The sequence below is a fragment of the Pleuronectes platessa genome, chromosome 19 (assembly GCF_947347685.1).
Source record: "Pleuronectes platessa chromosome 19, fPlePla1.1, whole genome shotgun sequence".
Taxonomy (NCBI): Eukaryota; Metazoa; Chordata; class Actinopteri; order Pleuronectiformes; family Pleuronectidae; genus Pleuronectes; species Pleuronectes platessa.
The window spans coordinates 7,508,004-7,524,528 of NC_070644.1; the positions used below are offsets into that span (position 1 = coordinate 7,508,004).

At 44.9% G+C, this 16,525-nt stretch overlaps 1 protein-coding gene across 1 annotated transcript in view; it reads right to left on the reverse strand.

Moving 5' to 3' along the window:
* Positions 1 to 16,201, reverse strand: part of fibcd1b (fibrinogen C domain containing 1b) — a 115,723-nt gene extending 99,522 nt beyond the window's left edge. Inside the window, exon 1 of the mRNA XM_053411902.1 lies at positions 15,362 to 16,201. Within this exon, the coding sequence (XP_053267877.1) occupies positions 15,362 to 15,409 (48 nt within the window). The 5' untranslated portion in view covers positions 15,410 to 16,201. The remainder of the gene's footprint in view (positions 1 to 15,361) is intronic.
* Positions 16,202 to 16,525: the final 324 nt, after the last annotated feature.

A 16,525-nucleotide genomic window follows, 5' to 3' on the forward strand; every position in this document is an offset into this window, starting at 1 on the left:
AGCCTCGCTTTGGAAGCGCTCGGAAGAGACACTTTCAAGGCAGCAATTATGACGCGGAAAGAATGTAATTATCTTTTTTTTTTTTTCAGAATGCCAGGAGGCTCGGAGTGTCTGCTCATAATGACGGGTGACAATCTAATAGACCGCAGATATCCACAAAGCAGCGCGTGCACGGGGCCTTAATTGGCATTTCAACTTGAGAGGCTTGTCTGAACACATCCGGGCCCCCCTCTCTAGCACACATGTCGGAAGTGCCCTCACCCTGCGATCCTTCCTGGCTGGATGTGACACATTTGATCAGAGGAAGGTGGTGTCACTGTGCTTTCCACACCGTCTGACAGCTGGCAGTAAGAACCCTGAGGTATTGTGAGTGTTTAGAAAAAAATATAACAGTTAAAGCCACTGTCACGTTTTGCACAAGTCCCTCGGGGGTCCTCAAACTGTTCCACACCAAATCCACAATTAGATGGCGAGACGCGATCTGAAGAAAGATGAGCACAGGTGACCTCGAGGATGACATGTCGCAGACGGTTTTATGTGCCTGGTAAGAAGAACAAGAATCACTGCTGTTTTACTTGATATTACTCTGATTATTAACTAACAATATTAATTAACTGAGATCTTGAAAGATGCTATTGGCACCTCTGCTCCTGAAGGGAAACGGCATCGAGTGGTATCTCACTTCGAACGACTTTTCTCACATGAGCTGCAGTGACAGAATAAATGATCCACTATAATGGATAAACCACTTAGCACCTTGTTGCAGCTTTTCCCAGGGTGCCAGTGTGAACACGGCTTTATGAGAAATGAAGCATTCTGTGTAAAAGTCCTGCAGGAGAGCTGCAGTGATGAGTTAAAACGTCTGGACGCCTAATGGAGGCTTCGGTCACGAGAACAAACCAGAAAAGTTTATATTTTTTATATTTTCAATTCCCTTCCCCCAAGCTTCTCGTGAGCTCACATTTTGCACATGCACTCTCCTCCCACAGTCACTTCCTCTCCTTGCTACTCAGCCAAAAGAAGTCGATTCAAGGAGCTTAGTGCTCTGATTGAAATCATAAATCCTTTTTTTATGCATTTCCAGATTTCCATTTTGTAACATTTATTATTGAGGGGGGGAAAAGGGGGCCATTGAGAGCTCGGCGTGCAGAGACACTGAGAGTAAGCCACTGCGACAAAGTGATGCAGCTGGCAGCGACGGAGGATAAGTGCTAATAAGCACAGTGAAGGTGAGATGGTGCGAGCGCATGCGACAGATGTGACAAGCCCAACTCGCTTCTAATAAACAGCGCGGAGGGGTCACGTTCCCCCCCGCCCGAATACTCTGATCAGCGTTTGACCGTTGACCCGGCTCACAGGCGACTTGTAATTGTGACAAGGCACATATGGCGGATAATTATTCTGGAATAATCTGTTGCCGTGGCGACGGCTGACCCCGACGGCCACTGCTGCTCCCGTCTCATGTCCGGCTCCGTGGTCGGGGGGGGGGGCGGCTTCGCCTCGTTGCCCTCTTAAAGTGCTGCGGATTAGAGATGTACATTATCACTTTAATCTCCCTCTTTAACCCCTTCAATCAGCCCCCCCCCCCCCCGCAGAGAGAGAGCGGACCTCGCGCCGCTGCATATGGCCACGGACGCACGTATGCCCCCCCCCCCCCCCCCCCCCCCGCACGAGTGTTTTGTGAAAGCCTAACATAAAAATAAGACTACATTCTCTGTGAAGTGCTGTCCTATCTCCCTAATCCACTTCAATCCTCGTCTCCATCAGCCCCCTTTGGTGTCTCTAAGCGTATGCCCATGATATAAGTACACCAAGCCACCATTGAGCCCCCCCCCCCCCCCCCACGACTGTCTTCTTTTTCCAAAATGGATAAACAAGCCTTTCACTCGTGACATTTATAAAACAGGAAACCAAATTTACTGCTGAGGCATCGCTGTACATATTCTCCCCCCTGAGCCGACTGAGCATGAAATATGAAATTGCTCTGACTCGTAATTGAATGGCAATGGAGAGATAAATTGTTTTGAGTTTCAAAAAAACGTTGAGACTGCGAGTGACTCAAACAAGCAACATCAAAAATCCATTATCAAATGCATTAGGTACAAATTAGCATTTGAATATGGTAATGATTCTGTTTAGAAAACAGCGGGATTCTTTTTAAAGAGATGCCACGTTTTAACAGGGATGCTCGTGAATCAAGGGCACGGTTTGAAAACGCAGAGAGCTGAGTTGAGTTTTTGATGAAGCACACTATGACACAAAAGGTGATTTGCGTGATTCATAACTCGAATAATATGAGCAGGCTCAACACACAAGATGGGAACTTTACAATGAATAAAATACCGTGCTGCAGGTGGGACAGAGCAATATAACCAGGATTCAAATATATAAATCGATCTCAATGGCAAAACATATAGACCCTGTTTAGACCTGGTATAAACATCCATCCTGAGAAACATAATCACAGTCCGACAGCGTTAAATATGTGTTTTCAGACTTTAACATCTGTCCAGCATGGATCCCTCAGGATGGAGGCTAAAACCAGGTCTGAACAAGCTCATAATCAATCTACCTCCAGTTTATAAAATATTTTTCTTTATTCTCTGTTCATGAAGAAGACTTCAAAACCAAAACCTTCACTTCAAAGAAATAATAATGTGGCATTAATCGTTAATTGTCAATATAAACATTTTAATCTCTATATCATCTTTGGCCATATCGCCCAGCCCCACTTTTCCATGCCATGCCTTGGACATATTATTGCACTGACAATGTCTGATGGGAGACTGAGGCACCACCATCTCTGTGACCTCTACCCCATCCTGCTATACAAGACTGACAGCAGCAGTCATCGCCCGAACACTGGAGAACCACTGCAAACATACCACCGCCCCCCGCAAGTGAACAATGACATCAACATCCTGTTCTCCGCACGGCTGGCCTGGTGACGGACACGTGCCTTGACCCCGAGGTGAATGACGGCCTATGACCCCCCCCGCCCCCTTTACCTCTCACCCCTGACCTGTCATCCTCCTCTCCTCGCGGCCACTCCCCTTGACCACAGTGCCCCGCGGGTGCTAAAGAGTTTCTCTCTTCATTTTCAACACGTTTGCGATAAATCAATGTGAGCTGAGGGGCTGTAGAAATAGTGTGAGTCTGATTGATTTCTTATGTTAGCACATTACAGGAGCCTGTGAGGAGCCTGCCAGATTCCATTCCCCAAAGCGAGCGAGGCTGAGAGAGCGAGCGCGGGACTCAACGTGCGCGGCGTGGATTATCCAAAGACACAGTATGAACCAAAAACAAGCTAAAGAACGATTTGTAAGTGGTTATGTGACAGGTATTGTTCCCATCGAGCCACATATTCAATCTCTTTAAAAAATAAATAATAAATAATAATAAAAAAGTCAGCCTGAGTTTTTTCTTTTTTACTCTCTTTCTCTCTCTGTAGTCCATCCCCGTCTCTTACTACCTTCATCTATTAGTCATTGCATCTGTAAGGAAGATTTGACTAAAGGTGACAGACAAATGGCTGCGATACTGTACGGTGCTGACAGGCGCTATAATGGCTTTTTATAATAGCAGGCTTTTTTCAGACTGGAACTCCACGTCCCCAATTATCTGACAATTCAATCAGAAAATGTCCATTTAAGATTTACAATCTAAAGTTAAAGAAGAAATAAAAGATTAAGGATGCAGAAATGTTCAGATGAGAAGTCTGGATACAACAACATGATTTAAGATTAGCAGTGACTGGGAAGACCCATTGACAGTGTTCTGTGGTGTCACACCTTGCCAAAGAGGCTATGTTCACTTCTTAGCGTTTGTTAAATGGTTTGTATGTTTGTGTGTAAGCAAGATTACACAAAACTCACCAAACACATTGAATTTTGGTGCCGATCCAGATCAGGGGGGCGGATCCAGGACTTGTTTGGGAAGATAAATAGATCTTGATGAATTTGAGGGTTCTGTTGGCCCTTGGTGGAGGTGTGCACTCAACTGTTTGTCAGAAGAACAAAGCAAAAACCACTGAACGGATTTGATGAAAACTGGATGGGATATGGACCAAGAAAGAACCCTCTAAATATTGACACAGAGGGTGAGATCCAGGATATTTTTAATAACTCTCTCTAACGTCCACCTCAGGTGAAAATCAAATTTTTAAACCCGTTGACATCTCCCCCTTGGGCCTGATGATGAAAGACATATTTTGAGCAAAATAAACAGTCTTTGCTGGACTGAAAGAAAGCTCCATTTTATAAATTTTTGTTTAAGGCCATGAATCTTATTTATGTTTAAGGCCATGAATCTTTTCACGAACAGCCTCTTGAATTTGTAATTTTGAGGAACAAGGATTTCAGGAGGTGTAATAGGCAACTTGTAACACTTCAACAAGATTTCCCAGGGAATAAAGATATGGACAGATATTAATGAAAAAAATAAGAATAATCGCTCCTCAATGAAGATTATGATTTCATGGTCTGCATTGTTTTGTTTTTAGGCTTAGCTATATATAGGCGGTGGACTAGTGGCAGAAACTTGGACTATGGGCAGAAAAGGTCTCTGGTTCGACTCCACGGAGAAACAACAAAAAGACGAACCTGGATTGATCTGTCCAAAAATCCAAGAGGATTCTCTCTACCCTGTCTAGTGCCCCTGAGCAAGGCACCTTGCTCCCCGGGCACCGTACATGGTCGCTCACTGCTCTGTGTGTCCTGCACCAGATGGGTCAAAAGCAGAGGTTAAATTTCCCTACCTGCATGAGTGTGCCTGTGCATTTCTGTGCATGTGTTTGGGACAAATAAATGCATCTTAATATAGGCTTGATTGAACTGAAAGGGACTGTGGGACGTATTGTATGGTATCTACTCCATACACTATGAGTGGACAGGAAATACTGGTCCTGAACATATTGCACCTCTGTTTTATCAAAGGATAGAGACACTATACCGAAGCTGTTGTTGTTTGCTTTCAATACCTAGAGATACTGCCTATAGGCTTGGAGAACTCCAATGTTAGAGATCGCGATACCACAAAATAATAATTTCCAAAAATTGTCTTCAATTATCGGTCGATCTTTCTAAAGGTCGTGAAGATTTGAGCTTGTGTTTTTGACCGTTTGTCATAGACTGTATCATCAGGATCCAATTATAGGACGAGTAAACACCGCGACTGTGCTGGCCCTGACATTGGGTCATCGTAAGCTCTTTCTTTATGGGGAAATCTGCGGTAGATGAGATTGCCCTCCTTTGGCCTCTTGTCCACCCTGAAGCTAGAGAGCCGCTCTTCGTTAATAATAAGCACTGACTTTCGTAAATAATTTGGTTGTGGCTACTCGGGGAAGAGATATGGGCGCTCGTGTCGTGTTTGGGCAATAACACGATTAATGTCAGATGAAATGTTGGCTTAATTAGCGACTCTGAATTATCGAAGGTGTGAGTGTGAATGAGTTGTTTGTCTGTGCACCTGGGGAAACGCTAGCGACTTGTCCAGTGGGCCCCCCCCCCTAGCTAATGTCAGCTGAGTTTGGCTCCATCCCCCCCCCCCCGTTTGATAATGGATGGAGGGATTTAAACTGTACCCTGTATATTCCTTCCGTTTATATCCCCCTGCAATACCTTTTGCACAATAGACATTTTCATGTAATCTTTCCCCACATTTTAAATTTGTAGGTTTACAGCTGCTCATTTTGTGAGTGTGGCAGTTGTTTCTCCCCCCCTATGACGTAACGGAGGATTGTGTGTGCTTGCATGTGTCTGGCTTTATGTGTCTGTGCACACGCTGAGGTGTCAGCAAGGGCGACAGTTTGTTTCTCGGAGGGATGTGTCCCGTTCTCCGCGCTGCCAAGTTCCACAACATCAGCAGAAACTACTGGTCCGCGGTACTCCACATTTCCATATCCAATCTCATTCAGACTTAGGTATTGCAGAGAGGTGCAAAAAACCTCACCAGAGGAAACAAGACAAACCAAATACAGTGAACAGCTTGTATCTGCTGCGGCCGTGGCGGGGCTCAGCGCCCTGAGATGAGACGCTAGTTAGAAACGTGCAGGAAACTTAACATTTTCCTTTTCTGCTGATGAAAAAAGCACGCGGCAGATGGAGCCACTTCCAACAGTTCCGATCAGCTGCAGTTTCTTTCTTAATGGGACATGAACAATACAAATGTTTCTTCCCAAAGATATAATTATTCCAGCTACGTGAGCAAGGGGTGGGATTCTCTTTTCTCATCAATCCACCTCCTAAATAATTTTTGGGGATTGATTCAATGTTTGAATCATTTAAAAGTTTTCGGGGGAATAAAAACAAACCACCGGGGTGAGGCCTACAATTCTCATTTATTCAAATGTGCCACTTTCCCCCAGCCCATCTGAATAATGGCACACAGTCTGCCAGATTGAATTTTTGATGATGAATAAATAATGGATGTGAGTGGATAAGTCTGTTAATATATTAGCCATGAGTTTGTCGTAACAGTTTAATAGGGTAGCTGCAATAAATATGTCAATGCATCTTTTCGTGCCTCCTTCCAGTGTTGGATATTTTTCATGCATCACTTCTATTTATTGTCTTTCCGCTTAAAGCTATAATCACTCGTGATGTTTTTTTTTTCTCCTCCTCCTGTCAGTCACCTAATCTCCATCGTGTAGTTTTCTTCTCATTCGGCTGCTCTCAAAATATGAATATCAGTTTCGGCGGAATGAACAAACTGTGTTTTTTACCTCGAGGGCTTTTTGCATGAATTATACTGAAGATATGCTTCATAGCTTTATAGGCCTTAGCTTTGGATGCATTTAGAAAAGAGAGGATTTGACATTTCGGTGCAAGGCATCACTTCATCTTTCATGTTCTACTCATGTTGAAAATGAACTGGTCGTTTTTTTCCGACACATGGCATCACGTAACGAGGCAATGATTAATCCTTCCTTCTTTGCATCCGATTCACACATCGAGGATGCATCTTAACACGGACAACAGTATGGCTCTGCCTTCATCCTTCAATTAATGCTGCCATTAACCTTGAGACACCTGATGTTGCCCGGCCCATAATGATGCTATTATGTTTCCTCTGTTAGCTTAAGCAAGTCGTTAGCGGGTGAATATACGAGGCCGGAATTCAGCTGAAACGACTCTACTTGGCTCAGAGGAGATCCCAATAATGGGATTTCGGAGACACTAGCGAGCTCGAGAGAACAACGCAGCTCAATCACCGCTCAATCACCGGCACTTGAATACCTGGATGAAAAGGCCCACTCTGCGCTAACCAGATGCAAAACACTAGTCTCGCCTTTTTTATCAGCTGCGGGGCATTATCTGTATAACAGCCGTTTTCAGTGTGATTGTGCATTAAACTGCTTTGTGTTGAGTAACGGCTGCGTTCTCTTCCCCTTCCCCTGTCCTGTAACATTCTTCTGCTCCAGATGCTGTTGCCTGGGTAGATTGATTGCTTGATTAAATTTCCCCATTCATCATAAATTATTCACTGCATTTTCATAGTCTAATTAATTCCCTTATTATTTACAGACTTTGCCCCGTTTGCGTGCGTAGTCGGACACGTAACCCATCAGGAAGTGCCCTCGTGCGTGGGCGCCATTTATTGTGCTTGCATGTATGAGTATTTGTGAGCATTGATGAATGATGAGTGGGGAACACAAACAATTTTTTTTTTTTATCTTGTGGCAAGGATGTGCCCCAATCTCAAATCGCTATCTGCTGAAGACTCTAGTGTCCGATGAATGCAGCTCTTTAACTCCTAGATTGAAATCAGAGCGAGAAAATTGGACACCTCACGCCGGAGATATGGAGATAGTGTCCAATCAGTCATTGGAACGGGTCCAGCTCAGTGTCCATCAAGGTGACAGAAGACTTTAACACACGTCTCTCTCGTCTCGCACTCCACCTGTCTCCCTCATCCCTCACTCCACTCATCTCTTCCTGGTTCCCTCCCTTCTCTTTCTTCTTGCTCTGCTCACCTCTCCTCTTTCTCTCACAGGTAATTTCCAATGCATTTAGGAATAACAGAGTTTGAGGAATATACACATTTATCTTTTCCTTTGCGAGTCTTCTTTGCCACTTTCATGACTCTTCCCTCCTGAGCAGGTACAGTATGTATGTGCACACACACAAACAGTCTTCAGTGGACATTACATAGACGTAGGCTACATCCCTGCTACAAGGTTTCCTTTGGAAATGCGTTAACTTTCCTACAGATATGCCTGGTGTACACACTACTCCAGAATTTCCGAGCAGCTAAAAGGGAGAAGTTTGATGTGATATGTGTTTTCAGGCAGGATAGTGTGCACATGGTTTAAAAGTGATCGTTGTAGTTTGAAATGTCAGTTTTACAATGACAACATAGCAGAATGGATGCAGCCTCATGTTAATTTCCTTACGACTTACTCTAACTACTTGCCTAACCCAAACCTTTACCTCCATCTTAAGCTTAACCCTATAATATTTCCCCCCCATTTAAGTTTTTAGATTCATATTATATCCCTGTAATGGGCCTGTGCAAACAGATTTAGGTCCCCACAACATCAGTAAGCCCTGGTCTTAACACACGAACAAGCTTGAGGGGCTGAATCCTGCAGATGGAAATCTAATGCCTTAGCTGTCCCAGTCTCCATCTCTCCCTCCATCCCTCCCTCGCTCTCTAACACTTTTAGCTCCTCTACTGTGAAACCCTGCCCATCAGGTCAGCTTGCTGACACATCTGTCAATACATGCTCTGGGAGGTAGAGTATAACCTTGCCCTGCAGTGCCTCCCTAATGTTCCCTACTCAGCTTTACCTTCTTCAGATTCCTTTAAAGACACACAAACACAGGAGGGAAGCAGCTATGGGGAGCATCTACATTATGCTCAACCACATTTACTCTAAATGCAGATGTGTAAGTACATCTACATGTTCTCATGGACAAAGGTGCACGGAAGGTAAACATTGCATAGTGCACAAAATCAACACAATTACCAAGAATTATGAATCAATGAGCAACAATCGCTTGGTATTGCAGCTGTTGTTTTGGATCCAATTGAGCCCCTGGTGATGCTTTGGGACTTCCGTGATGAGGCTTGTAACTGATCCAAGAGTCGACCGGGAAAAAAGGGCTGCCTTCCCTCCAACGGCAGTGTGTGGTATATCTGATAACAAGCCTTTGTTGGACGGCTGTGGGATTTTGAGCAGCTGGAATATATCTGCTTCATCCTGCAAAAGGTTCACGTGCCCCCAGCTAGCCTGCCGTCTGCTCCACACTGATGTGGGACCGACTGTGATTCATACCTCCCAACACTCCCGTGCCCTTTCTACTCTGGGTCACTCTTTTATTTCGCTGGTCTGTCTCTTATTTTCATTCTTTTTCTCTTTTACTTCTGCTTTTCATTCTTCTTGTTCTTGTCCTTCCTCGCCTCTCACTTGTTTCCTCTCAAGGCCTTCTGGCCACATTGCACCACCAGAAATCTGATATTGAAATATCCAGTCTCTTCATGTCAGCAAGAGATACGGGAATCGGAGAAAATGAGAAGAAAAAAAAGGGACACAGAAGAGAGCGAGGGTCAGATAACAAAGGCAGATAGAGGATGACCAAGGCCAAAAGCACACAGGACAGCTGCTGCCGTTTATAACCTTCACACTAGTAAAGCCGCAGCTTCGCCGGGCTACCAAGCATGCACGCTCCACAAAATGGCTCCATCTGTATGCAGCAGAAAAACAAAATAACACGCAGCACCATTAAGGCACAAAATCACCTTCTATGTAAAAGCACTCTTCACTTACGTAACAACTTGACAGTAAATTGCTCGTTACCACTTTGATCCACCGACACACACACTCCTCTCACACATGCATGCCTTCATTCTAACAATAGGCGCGCACTCCTGTGAAGCCACTTACGTTTAGATCCCACAATTCAACAACACCAGGGCGATGTGTTTCAATAAAAAGCATATATAGTACGGTATATGTCCAAAAGCTACAAAGATGATATTGATATGAAGGATCAAAAAGAAGGGAGGCGATTAGAAGAGCAGTTTTGTGTGAGATGAACATGTCCAGAGAAGATGAAAAACACAGTGAAGCCTTAAGGCTTTCAAATTCATTACGTTGCATGCCAATATAAAGGCGGTGTTGTTATGAAGAGCAGAAGCAAAGTGAAATCAATGACACTGAGGGATTGTTTTAGTTTTTTTTCCTTTCTTTCTTTATAAACCAAATAACTCCCTCCACTCCCATCCCCGTACTCTTGGTTAAGAGGAAGGCACATGGTGTTGAAGCCCATGATCATAACGAGTATATCAAACTCTCTCTTTATATACCTCGCAGCTGTGAAACGCATACCGAGGCCGACAACTGTGATCTATGTATAGCTGGACCAACAGAACAAGACGTGACGCACACACACAGAAAAACCTTGCACTCCCGTCAGACATTACAAGTGTTAAACACATCTCACACCAGGAGTCCTCTTGTGAGCTTACATCTGTACCGGGGAAGACGCCTACGAGCGAAGCTGAGAAAAACTACAGCTCCATGAGAAATGACGTGATATTGTCCTGTTTTCAGAAGCTGACGTTGTGTATATATATATCAACAAATCCGCCTGCTGCATTTTCAGATTTGGGATTAGGCAAGGGGATTGAAGCTCTTCTGGGGCTGGAAAAACTTTTTGCTGGTGGGTGTTCTCCTGATGACACCCCGGTGCGGGGCGGGAGAGACAGAATCTGAAGTTGTTAAGAGTTGCTCCGCCGCCACAGCAGGACCCCCCCCACTGGGAAATTACAGGCCCAGTGAACCAGGGAACTCACTCTGCTCTGCTCCGCTCTGCTCCAGTCGACACTGCCTCCTATACCTCCAGCCAGCTCAGCAGGTTCATTAGTTTGACAAGGGTATCCACCAAACCAGGCAGACTACATGTACAGGCCACAGTCGCAGACTCTCCTTCCCGGCCCGCTATTGTGCTGTGATTGAAAAGCTATTGCATACATTAGCGGCACAAGTAACCAAGATGTCTTACATACTAAACTCTAGGAAACACAACCATGTCATGTATCATATTATAATTTAGAAAGATAGGTGGCGATTTTCAAATCACAAAAAATGATAACTTCCATATGACTTCACAAGCTGCAGCAAAGGATGAGGTTAAAGCTGGCAGCTGTTGAATTGCTGTGCGCTATGATGAAGACTGCCAATTTACTCTTACTTTTAGTTAATGAACTTTAATTATTTGCAAATAGACTGAACATTGAAAAATAAATTGTGGCTGTTGTCTAGTCACGATGATCCCTCTCTGCATACTAATGTCTAAGAGAGTTGTGTCTATAAAGCTACATGAGGTTTGATGTGGTTTTACAGTTTGAAAACATAAACAAGGACCTATGTGTTTTGTTGTTCATGCTAAAACCTAGACATATGGACTTCCAGGATTTACAGCTGTGATGCGGCACTGGACCATGTGAAAAACACTAAGTTGCAAATTACTATCATTAGTGTCCAACTTTACAGTTGATAGCATTATAGATGAAGCCATTTCAAAGGTAATAATTAGATTAGAATACTATTGGGCGACGTCAAGTTTGTCTTTGTCAATAAGGAGTATAATTGGCTAGATTGAGAGAAGCAGAGTTACCACATCCCAGTTGTATGTCTCCTCTAACTAGCTAAGTGGCATTCAGTGTCTCCCACAGAATTAATTCCATCTGTGGCAGTGTAGTAGGGATGCACGTGCATGAACGCTGCTCTCATGTGCAAGATTCCAAGTGATGGGTGCACAGACTTAATAGTGACAGACAAGTTCTTGTGTTGGCAAGCGAAATTGCAGCTGAAACTATAAAGTCACTCTCTGCATGGACAGTAAAAACTTTATGGACGATAGCGCCAGCACCATGCAAATAGTTACAGTGTAGCAAAAAAAACGTATTTGTTTAATTGTGAAACTTACAAATTATAGCAAAACACTTGTAATGTTAAATTCATGTCCGTAAAGACTCATAGAGTATATGTGGTAAACAATTATTATGATCATAGACAGATAAGTTTACTTTTCAGACTATTTTAAAGAAAAGTTCAAACTTTAGAGGTCCACACCAACAAACAGATGCTTTATACAATTTGTTCATAATTATGCTCGCCACTCTCCTGTACATTTGCATAGAGAAACTGCAATTAGATGTTTTCCACAAGTTGTTTTGGCTATAATTATAATATGTCTGTAGGAAGATGTGTGGATGATGGAGCCCTGTAGGTTGAGCCTGAACCACAGCTGCCACATGTGGGGGTGAGGTGTGTTACAGTGCGCTGGTGCACATTGATCAATCCCGACACAGATCCGAGCCATAGTTAGGTGATTTGCTAACTTATTGATTTCATTGTGAGACTTTGATGTATTTGTGTTGGTCCACGGTTCTAAAGTGAAGCTTGTTGCAATCCAGTGTGGGAGCTGGCGGCTGTATTTTGTTGTTTTCTACCAATACACAAACAGTCCTCTTGGTTCTTTGGAAAGTTTTGAGTTCTCAGTGTGTTATCGATTACCTCCCTCCCCACTGGGCCTCGCTGGCTTCCCTGCTAAACTGTGTGTGTGTTTGTGTGTGTGTGTGTATGTGTCCATGCATGTGTTGAAGAGGAGGGCGACACAGACACATATTGTCCTGTAGAGACGTGATGGGTTTGTGTGTTTGTGAGGGGAAATCATAACATTCAGACAAACAAACAAATGGCTACAACTCAGTTAATGGCGGATTTAAGAATGATACATGGAAACAAACATAACAGACAGCCCTATAAGAAATCTAGCTGGCATCCCCCGAATAAAATAAATCAATATTGTTGTTTTTACAGCACAGAAGTACATCCCCTGTCCTCTGTGTTTCTTATGTGAGATCACTCGGTTTCTCCTGAGCCGATTTCTAAACCCAGTTTTCAGTTTAATATTCCTCACATTGCCGAGGCGGTAATGGTGAACAGCCACCTTGACTAATCTCAGTTTCCCATCTTTAATACCATAATTCTGTAACTCACGGTGGCCATTTTGTTCCTGCTAAATGTCCCATTTCTGTACACATGAATTAAACACATATCTGAGCATGCATAGTCCCACTCTGGGTTTTCTATAATCCTGTGAATTACATTTCATGGCATATTTTTCAAGTTGCAGACGAATCTCCATTCCACTCTTACTGGCCTCCCGCCTGTTCTAAAACAACACGGGTGATGGCGCACCTACGGCAGCGAATCAAACACCGTAGAGTTACCAGACAAATGGTGGGGCCGGTTTTGTAATATCAAAACAAACAGAGACCACAAGAGATCTCTATTACCCGATCCCTCCCCACTGAGTCTGAAATGACTGTGTCAATACAGCAAGGCTGGAGATAAACGCTCAGTGTTACTGCTCTCAAGATTACGGAGAGACGGGGACAGACACACACACACACACACACACACACACAGAGAAAAAGGACATTTATGTGTGACAGCGAAATAACAATTGCAGAAGAAGGAGACAGGTAGATGTGGGGAGCGGAGGGGAGAGATAGCAGCATTAGTCATTTCCCAACGACCTCTCGTCTCATCCGACGTCTCCTGATTCTGTCATCCAGAGGGTTATGGGACATATTTTGGAGTTTTCAGTCTAGGGCCTTTGTAGTCAGATACCTCTTTTCATTTCAGTGTGTTTGAGGAAAACCAAATAATCAAGCTTTAATATCCTAAATTCACGTCATCAGATAAGGATTTCTTTGCATTGCTTCGTTTATTTTTAGATGTACAAGGCACACACATTAAAACCCATCCCATTAAAACCCAAGGAAGCTGCATTTGCTTTTCAAGTGACCTTTAAGTAGTTCTTGTAGACATGTAGGCAAACTGGACTCCATATCCTTCCCATGACAATCAGCCAACTGTAATATATGAAAGATTCATTGCAGGCCTCTTAATCGATACTAACGACTAATGTGATTACACCTTATACAGAGAACTGAAACGAGGCCCGGTTCAAAGTGCCACTGTAGAAGTGACTCAGACCAAGCCATGGACATCAACAAGAGCACCGGGCAGGGAGACAGGAAGCCAAGTATCATGTGACACCTGCCGAGCTTTGAAAATGCCAAGAAAAATGTTTTTACTTGTGCTCAATGCCACAATCCAAGAGTTGATGAGCAGCCCAGAGCAAATACATGTATAATGCAGAGCAGTTTGGAGTGAGCTAGGTTGTTGTAAAGCATTGGGGGGGGGGGGGGGGTGATGGATATCTGTGAAGCAAAACTCATTACACTCCAAATTATATTCCCCGCTGTTACCTCTCCTCATATCTGCTCACTTATTCGGACCATAAAGCAGAGACCGCTGCTCCAAAGCACCAACACATGTAAGAATGTAACATTGACGATTTCATCTGCTTGCAATGGCTGTGGAAGTTCACGCCAGCAACTTTACTCAACATAATTGCCCGGTGGTGACGTACAAATGACTAAAACCCGTCCTGAGGTCTCATTAGGAGGAGGTAAACCAGGCTGGGTGAGTTCCCTAAAGGTGCCAAGCTTTATTGGCCCCAGAAATCCGATTCCAGGGCAGCGCCTTTCCCCCTATGGACTGCCAATAACCCTCTACTGACCTTGTGAAAACAAATCGACTATTCCCCAAAGTGAGCCTGACTGACTGCCTGCCTGACTACAACGCCACGCACGTCCGCTCCCCGTCTCAATCCATCCGTGCGGAAGACATGCCTAAAGAGCCCTGGAGTGTTAATAGCCACGGCTGGAGGGGTGTCTGTGCGCGCGTATGTTGTGTGTGTGTGTGTGTGTGTGTGTGTGTGTGTGTGTGTGTGTGTGTGTGTGTGTGTGTGTGTGTGTGTGTGTGTGTGCGTGTGTGCGTGCGTGTGTGTGTGTGCCATGTTTCGAATCTAAACACCACAAACGCGAGCCCGCCATTAATTCGCATTCAATTTACGCACAGTCCAAAAGGGTTGAAATGTGAGATTGTCTTTAGGGGGGAAGACGGAGCCAAGATGCGCAAACATCCACCGGCCTATACGCACTCTATATACTAATCCCCCTGCCGTGATTTCAGCTGCATCCTGCTCACTTCTCCTGTTTGCAACCTGAGTCATTTCAGTCCAACACACCGGAGCCTGGAAGTAACCAGGGATTTAGTGATGTGCGGGTGGATTTAGACGTTGTGGCAGGAGCAGAAGTGCCAGAGCCCGGGGGAGTCGAGAAAAAAAAGAAAAAAGAAAAAGGAGAGAGAAAAGCTCATTTGCAGCTACACTGTGCAGAGATTCACCCGAGAGCCACAGCACCAAACTCCGCGTGGAAACACTGCACCAACAGATGCACCACTCCTTCACCCAACCCTGTGCGTAAAATCACATACCTGGTTTTTGTGCCGAGTGCCATCTTCGAGTTCAGAAGAGCTGTTCATGATTCCCCATCAGTCATTTACCATCCTACGGAGAATCGGCGCATCAGATCCGCCTGCTCGTTCCAGGCAAGACAGAATAAACCCCGCGTTTTTTTCTTTCGAGTGTTTATCACCTACTACCTACTCCATTCGAAAAAAAAACTGGACATTAAACGCAAAAAAAAAGGGAGGCACAAGTACTTCTGCGGCCACACACCGCAAGGATTACGCACCAAAAATGCAACTCCTGAAAGTGCGATCTCTTATGATCTCGTCGTTATTCCAAGCAAACAAACGAAATTAAAAAAAAAGTCGCGTTAACATGCTCCAGGGTTCTGCAACTCGACTCACAAATGCATCACAGTTATAGTGAACTTGAGATAAAAAGGTAACCCGAGAGGGATCCCGATGAAAGCAGCAGGCGCAGTTCCTTGTTATTCCAAGACCAAACAAAAATAAAAGAAGAAATCGACCAAATCTTCCTTTGGCTCAGATTGCAAAGTGCAACCAGAACCTTGTGTCCATCCCGTTTCCAGGAGAGCTCAGCCCGGACTGATCACTAAAGGAAAGCAGTCAGAGACAGGACGGGACAGGGGTCGAGGAGCTGCTGCTCGCGTCCGCTTCTTCTGCGAGAAGACTCCGACACCGGTGCCCAGGGGAATGGCAGAGCCGTCCCTGGTTTTTTCCTCCGGATGATCTGTCCGGGATTGGGCAGAGATGCTCTCGACACAGACGAGTGCAGGATGAGATTAGCGGTGCTCCGTGTCTGTGCAGCGTGGGGCGCCCCGTGCCCGCGATTGTCAATCAATGCGTCCGCTTCCGTACGCGCGGCGCGCTCCAAAGCGAGCGAGCTGTTCCTTCCCTGCGCCCGCCTGCCCTCGACTGCCGCACCGCTGCCACCCCGCCTGCTTCTGCGTCTTCTTCACCACCCCCCCATCCCCACGACCGCACCGTGGACCCTCCTATTCCGCTGCAACCCAAACAGCAGCAGATCGTGGAGAAGAGTGTAGACTGCGGACTGTGTAATAGGATAATGTAACATAACCCTGGATCGGAGGGCTGAAAAACAATCCTCCTGCAGAATCAGAACAGGGGTGCAGCGCGTCATGGGTTCATAGATTACCACGCCACAACGTG